General features: G+C 48.5%; 1 protein-coding gene across 1 annotated transcript in view; it reads left to right on the forward strand.

Moving 5' to 3' along the window:
- LOC119976524 (golgin subfamily A member 4-like) overlaps positions 1-14,890 on the forward strand; it is a 1,176,663-nt gene that overhangs the window by 358,720 nt on the left and 803,053 nt on the right. Inside the window, exons 59-62 of the mRNA XM_038817077.1 lie at positions 1,413-1,439; positions 11,984-12,007; positions 12,618-12,653; positions 12,859-12,885. Coding sequence (XP_038673005.1) covers positions 1,413-1,439; positions 11,984-12,007; positions 12,618-12,653; positions 12,859-12,885 — 114 coding nt within the window. The remainder of the gene's footprint in view (positions 1-1,412; positions 1,440-11,983; positions 12,008-12,617; positions 12,654-12,858; positions 12,886-14,890) is intronic.

A 14,890-nucleotide genomic window follows, 5' to 3' on the forward strand; every position in this document is an offset into this window, starting at 1 on the left:
AGACGAGCAGTAGAAGTGTGTTTTTCCGAATTGGAGGTTGTGTTTAGTGGTATTCCACAGGGATCTGTGCTTGGGTCCCTGTTGCTTGTAGTATACGTAAACAATTTGAAGGAAAACGTAGCTGATCTGATTAGAAAGTATGTGGACGATACCAAGGTTGGTGGACTGACAGATAGTGCTGAGGATTGTCAGAGAATAGAGTGGGGCATAGGTAGGTTGGAGGCTTGGGTAGCGAAATTGCAAATGGAGTTTACTCCAGAGAAATGTGAGGATATCAAAGTTGGTATGTCTAACCTAATTGCTAATTATACCGTAAATGGCAATACTCTGGAATATAGAAATCCAGAGAGACATCGGTGTGCCGATCTACAGATCTTTGAAAGTGGCAACACAAATGGACAAGGTAGTCAAGAAAAATGTAGAATTCTTGCCTTCGTTGGCGAGGTATCGAGTATAAAAAACTGGCAAGTCATGATACAGTTGCGCAGTACCTTGGTAAAGCCGCACTTGGATTATTGCCCACAATTCTGGTCGCCACACTACCAGAAGCGTGTGCAGGATTTGGAGAGGGTGAAGAGGAGTTTACCAGGATGTTGCCTGGTCTGGTGGGTGTTAGCTCTGCGGAGAGGCTGAATAGAATCGGACTAATTTCATTAGAACCACGGATGTTGAGAGTTGACCTGATAGAGGTCTACAAGATTATGTGGGGAATGGTAGAATGGATGGGCAGGTTCGCTTTCCAATTCTGGAGCGGTGCGTCACCATGGGGCATAGGTTTAAGGTCCATGGGGAAAAGTTTTGTGGCGATGTGCGTTGCAGGTGTTTTATGCAGAGGGTGGTGGGTGCCTGGAACGCATTGCCAGGGGAGATTGTGGAAGCAGAAACATTAACGGTGTTTAACAGGAATCTCGACAAATACATTGATGGGATGGGATGAGAGGGATACGACACAAGGAAGTACTGAGGGTTTTGGCCAAGGTTATATCATGGCTGCTACATACCTGGAGGGCCAAGGGCTTCTTACTGTGCTGTATTATTCTTTGGTATTTGTTAGGGAAGTACGGTAGCACAAGTGGATAGCACTGTTCTTTCACAGTTCCAGGGTCCCAAGTTCGATTCCCTGCTGGATCACTGTGCGGAGTCTGCACGTTCTCCCTGTATCTGCTTGGGTTTCCTCCGAGCGCTCCGGTTTCGTCCCATGGCCACGATAAATGACCCTCAGTGAACAAAAAGGTTAGGAAGTGTTATTGGTTTACGAGGATAGTGTGGAAGTGAGGGCGTGTGGGTCGGAGCATATCAGATGGGGTGAATGACCACCTTATACACTTTATGTTCTATGTTCAGCGTGCATGATGTTGTCAGCATTCGCCTTGTATACATTGTTATAATTTTTGCATTTTGTTCAATAATAGAAAATGACAATCTTCGACTACTGCTTGGTAGGAAATCATTTACCATGCGAAGATGTATTGACGAGCTTTGATTACCAGGAAAATTGTTTATTATTCTTAGTGAACCCGACAATCGACAAGATTTTTTACTGGCAAACTAAGTCAATCGTGCCAGATCCAGAGGCATGCAAGGAATTGTGGGTGCGATTCTGCGCACCCGCGAAAAATTGTCGTAAAAACGGGCGCGTTTTACGACGGTCGGGATGGGTCCATTTCCCGACGTATTCACTTCTGGGAAATGGGCTAGGAACGCGGCCGCGTCAATCACGTGCGCGATGACGACGGAACGCGGCGGCGACACGATCACGCCCACGTGATGCCGCCCGACGCCGTAAAAAGACGCGGGCGAGCACAGAATCTGTAGGCCATGATGTCGGAGCCCAGGAGAGCTGCACCCCGTTTTGTGGAGGCCGATGTGGATACGCTGCTCGATGCTGTTGAGCAGAGGAGGGGCATCATCCGCCCGCGGAGAGGGCATCGCCAACCTGAGAGCGTGGTACGCCAGGCCTGGCGTGAGGTGGCTGCTGCCGTCAGTGTGTGGTAAGAAGTCTTACAACACCAGGTTAAAGTCCAACAGGTTTGTTTCAAACACGAGCTTTCGGAGCACGGCTCCTTCTTCAGGTGAAGAAGGAGCCGTGCTCCGAAAGCTCGTGTTTGAAACAAACCTGTTGGACTTTAACCTGGTGTTGTAAGACTTCTTACTGTGCTCACCCCAGTCCAACGCCGGCATCTCCACATCATGGCGGTCAGTGTGTGGGGCAGACCCCTCGCTCTGCAGAGCAATGCAGGAAAAAGCTTCACGACCTCACCAGGGCTGCCAGGGTAAGTGCCAAGAAGGTGCCCCCTGGTCACAACCATCCCTCCCCCCCTTTACTTAATCACCCACCTCCCCCCTGGCACGGGGGGGTAGAGGGGGATTGGGGTAGAGTTATTTGAGGGTGGTTCACAAAGTTGTCACAGACCCAGCGCTCTGGCCCCGTGGAGAGATGCAATCGTCTTATGACAACTCGACCCCCAAACTGTGCCAGTATCTGAACGGACTGCTGATACCTGCCATATTGTAATGATCTACCTATGTACCCTCCCCCAACAGGCCACGTCCGCTCACAACACCTGTGAGCGGCACCAGACTGGAGGGGGTTCGCCCAACCTGCACCCCCTCACCACCTTTGAGCAGAGGGCACTGGACCTTGTTGGGGGGTCTGCCACCCGGGATGTCGCGCTATGCGAGGTTGGCCGAGCTGCAACAAGTGAGACAACCCTCCTTGACAAACACCCACCCCTCCCCCATCTTCTATCCCTTCACACACCCTGCCCACTGGGATACCTCCCCCATCCTCTGTCCCTTCACACACCATGCCCACTGGGATACCTCCCTCATCCTCTATCCCTTCACACACCCTGCCCACTGTGATACCTCCCCCATCCTCTATGCCTTCACACACCCTGCCCACTGGGATACCTCCCCCATCCTCTGTCCCTTCACACCCTGCCCACTGGGACCGTCCAGCAGCCTGCCAAGCAAATCTAAATAACCCATCTCATTCTCTTCCCTACGACGTGATGCCGAACGACCAGGGCCGTCTGGCTGCAGACGGACACAGGCATCAGCCCCCACCTCACCCGGGGCCGCACGACAGAGGGTGCCCGATCAGCGGGGAGTCCCATCCTCCCCAACCCAATCTGCGGATCAGGACGCCCAGAGGGTGGCGAGACCACAAGCCACGGAAATGGCCAGCGATAACCCTCCGGACTCTGTGCGGCCCCACACCATTGAGGAGGTGCTAAATTGCGACAACATCGGGCTTACGGCACTGCTATCTCCCACAACATCCATCATCCCAGAGACACTCACCCCGGCGGCCCTATTTAGTGATGAGTCTCCTGGGTCACAGACTGGTTCGCACATCACAGCTGAGCAGGTACAGCAGGTGGAGGTCGGAGCAACCGAGGGCCCGGACTTGCGGAGGCCAGACCAGGCCCAGCATGCAGCTGGCTCCCGGACGTTTTCGGAGTTCCTGGAGTTTCTCAACCCACCCGCACAGCCGATGCCTCAAGAAACCCAGGGAGACAATGACGGGATGAGGCCTGTCTTCCAGACTCTGCAGACGCTGTTAGAGGAGTCGAACCGCGTCCACGAGCAGGGAGTGGTGCTGCTCTTGGCAGTGACCCAGTCCGACACCGCACAGATGGCATCCGTGGTGGAGGCAATGGGTCAGGTGATGCAAGGCGTTGGGGTTAATGTGCACGCGTCATCCTCGGCCCTGGACAGGGTTGCCCTCTCACAGGCAGCCATGTGCCAGAGGCAAAATGACATTGCCGGCGCCCTGCAGGCCTTGGCCCAGTCTCACCAGGTCATTGGCCAGTCGCAGCAGTCAGTCGCCGAGAGCATCAACCGCCTGACACATGTGCTGGATGGCGTCGTGCACACACAGGTTGAGGTCGCACAGTCCCTGGCGGGAATGTCTAACTCCCTGGACTCCGTGTCTGCAAACCTTCGGATCCTGGTGGATACCGTTGCAGGCCTCCAGGACTAGCAGCGCCAGGTGTCGGTGGTGTGACGGGGCACCTCCCCGCTCGCACCTCTGTCCCAAAGTGAGGCCCGGGGGCCAGCAGGGGCCACCGGGCTCCCCGAGGGATGAGGAGGTTTCGGGGCCCGTCCCATTAAGTCCATCACGGGAGTCCCGGAATTTTCGGCCTCCCCCCGTCCAATCCCTGGTGCATCGGGTGGGCAGCAGGCTGAGCAGGGTGGCACAATGTCAACCGAGTCGCCCGCAGAGCAGCCTGGCCCATCAAGGCCGGGTCGCCCCAGGAAACGCTTGGCCAAGGAGAAACGAGTCGAGGGGGGCGATTCGCAGCAATCCTCCTCCACTCCTGCTGTGTCATCTGGGCACTCACGTAGACGTAGTGTTAGGGCCCGTAAGGCAACTAAGATAGACACTGAGTACGTTGGTACGGGTGAAGGGCACAGTTTAGTTGTAGGGGCTAGGACAACTGTAAATAATTGTTAACATTAAACGCACTGTTTCACCTTACATGTAATACCGTGTGATTGTTCCACAGCCACAGGAATCGTGATGGTGACCGAGTGTCGCTGGGGTTGACGCGCGGTGAAACCTCGGTGCCGGGTGTGCAGTCCCTGCCCCTCCCCCCAACCCCTCCCACAGCTAGCCCACGCGGGCACGTGATAGAGTGTCAGTGACGATCTCAGCGGCCACCAAGGTGGATGGTTCAGCTATTGCCATTGGTCAGACTCTCTCTAACTATTCTGAGCTCACAGCCTTTCGCAGAGCGGGCTGTCATAATTCCACATGGCACTGATCACACCCGCTGACACAGCCATCAATGTTGCGCCATACCGTCTGGACCCAGTGGTAAGGGTGATGTCTAAGTGGAGCAGTGTACACTGAGAAGGGGTTGGGGTGGGTTTGTGGTGTTGGAAGTTGTGTTGACCCGCTGCACGACTAGCGACTAGTGGTTTGGTGTTCAGCGGGGACGTCACAAGCGATGCATGAACCGTGCTGCCACCAAGGCGTCGCTTGCCCGCCATCCTCGCCGGGTCTGTCGTGCCGCCTCCTGGACATCACCAGCACCTGGGTCATGTCTGCGTGCTGCGCCTGCCACTCCGCCAGCCTCCTCCTCCTCCTCCCTCTCCTCCTCCTCCTCCTCCTCCCCCTCCTCCTCCTCCTCCTCTTCTGTGCTGGCACCACTGCCACTGGCTCCTCCCTCCGCCTCCTGCAGCAGGTCATCTCCCCTCTGCATCGCGATGTTGTGCAGCGCACAGCAGACCACAACAATGCAAGCGACCCTGTCGGCGTGGTACTGCAGGGCCCCTCCGGAGCTGTCCAGGCACCTGAATCTCATCTTCAGGAGGCCAAGGCAGCGCTCCACCACACCCCTGGTTGCTGCATTGGCCTCGTTGTATCGTGTTTCCGCATTGGTCTGAGGCCTCCGTATAGGCGTCATCAGGCAAGACCTCAGCGGATAACCCCTGTCGCCTAGCAACCAGCCCCTCAGCCGGGGGGGGGACATCCCTCAAGCATCGCAGGGATGAACAACTGCGCCAGTATGTAGGAGTCATGCACACTCCCTGGGAACCATGCACAGACATTTATGATCCTCATGTGGGGTCGCATACCACCTGGATATTCATGGAGTATGTTCCTCTTCTGTTTGTGAACACGTCCCTGTCCCCTGTAGGCGGGTGCATGGGGACGTGAACACAATCGATTGCCCCCTGCACCCTCGGTATCCCGGCCACTCTGGCAAATCCACGAGCTCGTGAGTCTTCACTTGCTCGGTCCTCAGGAAAGGTGGTGTAGATGTTAGCGATGGCATAGAGGGCGTCGGTCACATCCCGGATGCACCTGTTCACCGATGACTGGGAGATCCCGGAGATGTCCCCGCTCGGAGACTGGAAGGATCCGGTAGCATAGAAGTTAAGAGCGACCGTCACCTTGATGGCAACCGGGATCGCGTGTCCTCCCCCCATTCCATGTGGGGCGAGGTGCGCCACGAGGTGACAGATATGTATCACCATCTGCATCCTCAGCCGGAGACTCCTCCTGTAGATGATGTCCGTCATTGTTAGGAAAGAGACCCGGACACGGTACACCCTCGGCCTTGGTCGTCACCTCTGGCGCCGTGGCTGCACCCTCACTCTCTCCTCTTCCTCTTCCTCCTCCTCCTCCCCATGCTGCTCCACGACTGGCAACTCCTCGGCCCTTCCCTCTGCTGCTGCAGCTGGCCCTGCATCCACTGCAGGTTGTGGGTGTGGATGCTGCTGCATCGCCAAATGCAGTGCAGCGGCCCCAACCACTGCGCAGAACATAGCCGTTCTGTTCACATACATTGTGCTAACCTACAGAAGGGTGGTGGGGGCAGAGAAACGGGACATGTTAGACGGAGGTTAGTCGACAACTCGGCTGCCGCCAGCCATGGGATACTTGTGTGTCCCGGTGGCCTGGTCGCGCTGCTGACATGCCGGCAGCCGAACCCCTTGTCACTTTCTGCATCCAACGGCCAGTAAACTATGTCCTCCTCACTGGTGTGTCAGTGGCCTGTGGCCGTAAGCCACAGGGGAACCAGCGGCCGTGTCCTCGTGACCGGCACGCCATGGCATGGTGGCAGACATTTTGTTACGGGGTTGGACGGCTCACTCGCTCACTCTCTACCTAACCCCGCCCCCACTCCCACTCCCACTCCCCCATCTCCCCCACTGCCCTCTACATCACCCCCACTCCCCCTCCATCTCCCCCACTGCCCTCCCCTTCTCCCCCACTCCCCCCTCCATCTCCCGCACTGCCCTCTCCGTCTCCCCCACTCCCCCCTCCATCTCCCCCACTCTTCCCCGCTCTGGACCCCCCTCCCGTTCTCAGGGATGCCTTCCCCGTTGTGGCCAGACTCGAGCGGTGCGCTGAGCGGTGCGCTGAGCGGTGCGCTGAGCGGTGCGCTGAGCGGTGCGCTGAGCGGTGCGCTGAGCGGTCCGCTAACCTCCTGGAAGCAGTCGTCAGCCAGCACGACTGGTTGACGAACTTACAAAGCAGGTGTGTTTCACGCCGTTTAAACAGTGCGCGATGACGTCGGGACTTCGGCCCATCCGGGCCGGTGAATAGCGGAGGGGGGGGGGCAATTTGTAGCGATTCTGGTCGTGTCGGGGGCGTAATGGAGGCGTTTGGCGAGAATGGCGACTCGGAGTTTGTGCTGGGTTCGGAGAATAGCGGGAGGGCGTCGGACCAGCGTCGCCGTAAAAATTTGTGACGCCCGCTATTCTCCGACCCGTCGTGAGTGCGTTTTTATCACGTCAGTTCCCCTGGGCATTGGGCGTCTGTACGCAACTCAGAACTAATGTTCTAATTTGAAAATTTTAGCCAAACTTCTATTTTTCATGCAATTGAAGTCTATGAATGACGGAAACAAAAAAGTTTAGTAATTGTTGCATTTTCCATATTTCATACAATGGGTTAGATTTCGCATTTTCGAAGTATCATGACAATAATGGAATATGTTTTTATTAATCTGAACATCCACCAGGTTTTCTCGTTGTCTTTTGAGAGTGGAATCAGCCTTGCCTGTTGTGGCTCATGCATGACTCTCAAATAACCTCTAACATGGTAAAACATTCAGATGGTGCATTATTGAGAGCGGGCAATAAATGATGACTTTGCCAGTGAAGCCAGAGTCACATGAATTCGTTAAAAAATTATGCATCGGTAATGTCTAACCGTATTTATAATTGCCTGGGCTGCAATCTCTGGATTACACCCCCCCCCCCGCCCCCCCGCCACGCTAGTGAGGAAAGGAATAGGAGAATAGCACACATGGTTGCGTGGTTTGATATTTGGTGCAGGACGGACAGTTTTTGACCATTGGCTCCGTTGTTTTAAAAGGTAGGACTTGTACAAATGAAATGAAAATCGCTTATTGTCACGAGTAGGCTTCAATGAAGTTACTGTGAAAAGCCCCTAGTCGGCACATTCCGGCGCCTGTCCAGGGAGGCTGGTACGGGAATCGAATCGTGCTGCTGGCCTGCTTGGTCTGCTTTAAAAGCCAGCGATTTAGCCTGGTGAGCCAAACCAGCCCCAGCCCCACAAGCAAGACAGTGTACATCTAACCCAATGTGGGACTAATATCATTGTTGTTGGGTTTGCCAGTACTGTTGGGAGGAGTTTAATCTAGTTTGGCAGGATTATGGGGCGTCGACGGAAAGCAGAATAGGGACACAGTAGAATAAAAAGAATTAGTGAGGTCAGAGGGAATGCAGCAGCAGTCAGTTTCAAGGGAGCAAGAGCTGGATGGGCTGTACTTTAATGCCAGGAATATTAAAGGTAAAACGGATGAGTTAAGGGCGATGTTTGGTACGTGAAATTATTATGTAATAGCTATCACACATACATGGTTGAGATAGGGGCAGTATTCGTAGCTCAACATCCCGCAATGTAGATATTTTCAGGCAAGATAGAGGAACGGGTAGAAGCGGTGGAGATATTACATTATTAGTTAAGGAGGCAGTTACTGCAGTCAGGAGAGATTATAAATTCGAGAGGGGGTCAAATTAAGCTTTTTGCGTAGAGTCAGGATTAAAAATAGATTTCATAGGTGTGTGTGTCTAACAAAATGCCATTTCAACATGCCCACATGTCTGTTCTTGGCGTGCCACAATGTTCCAGTGAAGCTCAACGCGAACTGGAAGAACAACATCTCATCTTCCGGTTCGCATGCGACAGCCTTCCGGCCTGAACATCGAATTCAACAACTTCAGATAATCAGCTCTCCCCACCGCGACCCATTTGTTTTCATCCCATTTCATTCTAACTGTCTTTTACCATTTTTTTCTTAATATATATTTAATCTCCCCTCCAATTTTATCAACATTTGCTTAACCTTTCTCCTCTTTGCTTCTCCCAATCCCTCCCCCACATCTACAGTTTATCCTCTGATATTAGTTTCCCTGCTGTTTGACTTTTCACATCTTTTGTTCTCCCCGGACTGCCATTAGCACCCGGTTTCCTTGGGTTCTGTGCTGTGACTAATCTTTCATTCTCACTCCACAGTATAAATATTTCCCACTTCCTGTCTGTTAGCTTTGATAAAGAGTCATCAGACTCTAAACGTTAGCTCTTTTCTCTCCCTGCAGATGCTGTCAGACCTGTTGAGATTTTCTAGCATTTTCTCTTTCGTTTCATGTTCCAGCATCCGTAGATATTTGTTTTTATTTAGGATAGTCAATGAAACTGGAGGGCCCATTAAGGACCATGGGGGGAATCTATGGATGGAGCCAGCGGGGATTGGAAGGCGTTGAAAGAATACTGCACACCTGTCTTCACTCAAGAATGAGGAGAGAGAGATTGTGGGATACTTGAATAAATTGTCACAGGAAATGGTTAGGTCTTGTAGGTATTGACGGGTTTAAAATTTGCCAAATCTCGAGGTCCAAATGAATTGTGCCCTCGGCTACTGTGGGAGACCGGGAATAAGATTGGCGGCTCTGACCCTAATTTTTAATTCCTCTCTGGCCACAGGAAATGTTCCAGAGGTCTGCAGAACAGCGAATATCGTCCCTGTAATTAATAAATGTAGGAGAGACAAGTCAGGGAACTACAGACCAGCGAATCTTACGTCAATGGTTGGGAACTACTGCAGAAGATTCTGAAGGCAAGAACCTGTTTCCACTTGGAGAGGACTGGTTTGATCATCGTTAGTTAGCATGGCTTTTTCAGAGGGAGATCATGCCTAACACATTTAGTTGATTTTGTTTGAAGATTGGATCAAGTGTATGGATGAGGATAGTGCAGTTGATTTACTTGACATGGATTTCAGCGAAGCCTTTGACAAGGTCCCACATGCAATAACTGGCAGGCGGAATTCATCCCTGAAAATTGTGATCTAATGTACTTTTGAATGGGTATTTTAACAAGGAAGTATACTATGAAAGATCTGACACTGGGAAGTTCCGCAGAACAAAGTGCTCTTGGCGTGTTTGTAGACAGATCTCAGAAGGCAAAAGGGCAGGGTAATAGTGTAATGGAAAATGAACATGGGATACGTGTTTTTATCAATCGGAACATATACTACAAAAGCAGGGTCATAGGTAAGCTGCGTAGACGTTTGGGGAGGCTGCAGCTGGAATAAGGTGTGCAATTCTGTTCGCCACATTATAGGAAGGATGTAATTACACTGGAGAGGGTGCAGAGAAAGATTAACCAGAAATGTGCCTAGGATGGAACATTTAAGTTACAAAGGGAGGCGACATAGGCTTGGGTATGTTTTTTGGAAAAGAGAAGACTGAGGGGCGACCTAATTGATATATACAAAAATATTATCTGAATGGACAGGGTGGATAGGGAGCATATTGCGGGCCAGGGTTTAGAGAACCCGAAAATATATCATGCAGTTCACCTGACCCACACAGGTTTATATACTTTAGTTATGGGGAGCACAAGGACCCACTTTACAGGTGTGATGCAACAGGGGAGTAAATGTATTTTAAAACAAAGACAATGTTTATTTTGTGAATCCAGTTAACATTTTATAAACACACGGTAAACGGTTTATCAACTACCAACACACGTAACTCCACAGGTACAATACACTGTAGATAACCCTGAATAACTTCCCAAACACTTCCATCAGTTAAAATCTTTTTAAACAAAGACAGTAGATTTAAATTATCTATAGAAACAGGTATTACTTTGAAATCATCAATGAACTGAAGACATTCTTTTGCTTGGAGAGAAATATCATTTTACATATCTGCTCGATTTGAAGCAACACTGAAAACGAAACTAAACACACTGCAGCTGCCAGCTCAAAGTGGAAGTAAAAGCAGTGCCAGAGCACAGCTCCCCCTACACAATGACATAACTTCAGCCATTTGATGAACACCCATTTCTTAAAGGTACATCCACCTGACAAGCAGCAGTTCACCTTCGTTGAAGGGTAAGTTACAAGAAGACACAAGTTCAGAGAGAGGCGTGGGAGGTTTAGGGGGAGCCGAGGAAAAATAATTTTACCCAGAGAGTTGTGACATTCTGGAATACACTGGCTACAAGGGTGGTAGAAGTGGAATGCCTCATGTTCACAAAATGGACCTGGATGAGTACGTCTCATGCCATAACTTTCAAGACTATGGTGCAAGTGCTGGCAAGTGGAATTAGACGGGCAGGCCTTTCATGCGTCAGTGCAGACTCGATGAATCGATGGGCCTCTTCTGCACTGTAGCATTCTGTGACTCTGTGATGCGAATTCGACAGGCATCGTTGCAGCCTCCCTATAAGATGATGTCTAAGTATAGCTCGAGGATGTAAGGGATCGCAATGTAAAGCCACATATGTCACTTACAGCGCAATTGCAGAGGTTGGTGACATTGAAAATTATGGATTTTAGATTTGATATTTATCCAGTCTACTCTATCTAATTATGTAAAAGGAGCTAACTCATCAGCAAGCTTTATACGAAGCGGGATATTCAGTACGGCTATTCATCTCTCGAGGATGAGTCCATTTGATTATTATATTTCGCAGAACAATTGAGAAACATTTGCACAATGTGAAATTAATTACGAAGTAAAACTAGTAAGAAGTCTTACAACACCAGGTTAATGTCCAACAGGTTTGATTCAAACACGAGCTTTCGGAGCGCAGCTCCTTCCTCAGGTGAATGATTCCTCATTCACCTGAGGAAGGAGCTGCGCTCCGAAAGCTCGTGTTTGAATCAAACCTGTTGGACTTTAACCTGGTGTTGTAAGACTTCTTACTGTGCTCACCCCAGTCCAACGCCGGCATTTCCACATCAGAAGTAAAACAAGTGGATGGACTTGGAAATAGTATTTCTCATTCTCTTCACTAGACAGGAAATTGTGGGTTTTGGGCAGGACGAACAAGACGGTTTTACCTGGGCTGTAATCTTGATAGTGTATTCTACTTCAATGTACATGAGAAAAGAAAGATCGTCATTCAACCTTTTGGTTTAACGCATAGGATCAGCCTATTTATCACTGTTGCGTATTTGACTTATTTCACCCATTTCATTAGCGGAAAAGACTGTACAATTGAAAGGTAAGGTCACACACACGTCCAATCCCATTAATTAAATGTTCCTAACTGCATGCGTTAAGCAAATTATCTTCGCAAGCCAACTTTCCTTTTTTAACCGAAATTTCATTGGAATATGCATATTTCAATCTGAAACTGAAGTATTCAACAGTAGTAAAATCAATATTTTAAAAAAACCACCTGAATATTGTTGCAAAAATGTATTAATCATTTGGCGTGTTTAACCTGTGACTGGTAGCAGTTATAGGCGGGGAAAACCTTGCGTAATTGTCGTGTTGCTGTTCAAATGTATCACTTTCTGGACTGAGACAAACCATTCGTGCAATACTTTCATGATGCTTAGTCTTTAATGAACGAACGCATCTTTCGACGCAAAGTTCTAAATTATTGAAATGCTCATGGTATGCAATGGCAGGAGATACTGATACTTAGCAATGCATCCTTAATTTAAAGCGACTGATTCGACATTTTGCACTTTTATGAGCAAACAGGGAAGCAAAAATATAAATAAAAAATGGAAACTTGATCAAAAATAGCTCAAATACTGCCATATACAAAGCAGATGTGTTCGACTGAAATCTTCCAATTTAATAATTTTGTTCTTAAATTACAGGATTAAGCGATTGTGCAAAACAACTAAAGGAAAAGGGTGAGCAGATGACATGTTTTTTTTTTTTTACAAATAATGCTAATAAAGAAATCATGGTAGATGAGTAAATTAACTTGACAGACAATGAGTGTGGACAATACTTATTGTTTATAAACGTGGATAATATGTCTATTGTTTGCAGTCATCATGCTTCTGCGTTTTGTTTTAATTGCAAGTACTTTCTATACAACATTGCTCTTAACAGAAGATCTACTGAGACAGAAAGGACCAGGTATTCGTCAGATACTATTGTACATTTTACAGTTCCTCGGATAAGATCTAGTACCATCAGAGATTTTACACCCAACATTTTTTCATGAATAGTATTTCCAATATTATTGGTCTTTATGATATTCTTCCTGGAACAATTATGAAGTCTATACAATGCTTTTGTTTTGAATATCTTACGTTGAAATGTGTTCCTGGGGCGCATTCAATGTGTCAGTAGAAAACTGTCCACACACAACAGAACTAAGGCTTTGTTTTCTATTTTTCCACGTAAACTTTAACTTGAGAATGCCACTCACCAGGAATGAGATTTAGCTATTTGTGTTCAGAATAAGTTATTGTCTAACCACATATCATATTTCTGAAAAGTATAAAGCAGAAGATCCCACAGTGGTCAATATTTATGCACGGCACACATCTCTCACCTTCTTTCCACTAATTTCAACGTAAGAGCAAACTGCACTATATGTGTAACGGAGCCCCTTGCCGCTTTTATCCTATTTTCCCAATTTCCACAGGTTGCATTTAAATTATTGTAAAGTTTTTTCCGATCCCTTATAAGCATTATCATAATGACTAAGTGAATTTTCACAGTTGTTAGGATAGGATTGAAACAGACTAGAGTCAACTTGCGGGCCAGCAGCGGGGTTCAATTCCATCACCAGCCTCCACGAACAAGCGCCGGAGTTTGGCGACAATGGGCTTTTCACAATAACTTCATTGAAGCCTACTTGTGACAATAAGCGATTTTCAATTCAATTTCATTTGAACTTAAACTTTGGATCCATCGCTCGTCGTACTTGATTGAAATAACAACCTCTACTGCCGTTTGATGTACAATAGAAGGAAATTAATCATTTAATATAATTTAACGGAGAGATCGTCAAGATACCAAATCATACTGTCAGGGGGAATGCTGTCAGGTTCTCGGTAATGGAAAATAAAACGAAAAGTATGCAAATTTGCACTAGTTCACCAGCCCATAGCCACATCACATCGGACAATTCGTGCATAATAGTGCACCGACCCTTGGAACGGGCACCCCACATAAGCCCGCGCATGCACTCGTTCCCGTCACATCTCCTCATGGACACTGAGGGGCAGTTTGGCATGGCCAACCCACCTTACCTGCACATCTTCAGACTCTGGCAAAATAAACTGAGCACCCGAATAAAACACGGGTAGAAAGTAGAAATTCAACATAATGACCCGAGGCCCGAATTGAATCCAGCTCCCTGAAGCTGTGAAGCAGCAGTGCTAACAACAGGTTGATGCCACATTGCAACTAACTCTGTTTTTACCGATAGTAAAGAGCGTTCCATAGGTACTCAATGCCAACTGCTACATTTGATTAAAATCTATTTGATTTAAGCTGTCGTAGTCCCACACAACAGGATGAAATGTATCTTTCGTGAAAAGTTGTCGATAATGTCTTTATGGCTACTACTTATATCAAGGCATGCAGGATAGCTGTAGCTACGATGTTGATCAATTTTGTGGCATAATAATTTTGAACAAAATAGAAAAATAGATATTATTTTAATTTATTTGCAAGTGGAAAGAAAACAAAATTTATCTAAAAATTATAAATCTACTGGAGTAACTTTAGCTGTTTATGATTGAACATAAATGGTTAGTTAACATCGAGCAGCCCAAAAGCCAAACACTCAAATCCTCCCTTAATTGTCCAGCCTTCTGTGTCATAGTTACGGCATACTTGGCCAAGAATACCAAAAGAAACATCCTGGACGAACTGCGACAATACTATCAGAAAAAAACAGAGAAGACAGCTGAACAAATGCAGGCCATAAAGTGCTTGAAATCTGTCCAGGCAGGAGAATATGACAATATCACGCGCCAAAATATATAATCCTTCCGGTGCATTCCAGTTTTCCACGCTGGCCACGAATCCAACAACATTGCAAAGAGATGGCAGATCGTCAAAGACATCACCGCATCTAAACCCCTAAAGAATCCCATACCTGCCTCTCCCTCCCGTCGACTATCTC

The sequence above is a fragment of the Scyliorhinus canicula genome, chromosome 13 (genome assembly GCF_902713615.1).
Source record: "Scyliorhinus canicula chromosome 13, sScyCan1.1, whole genome shotgun sequence".
NCBI classification, from domain to species: Eukaryota; Metazoa; Chordata; class Chondrichthyes; order Carcharhiniformes; family Scyliorhinidae; genus Scyliorhinus; species Scyliorhinus canicula.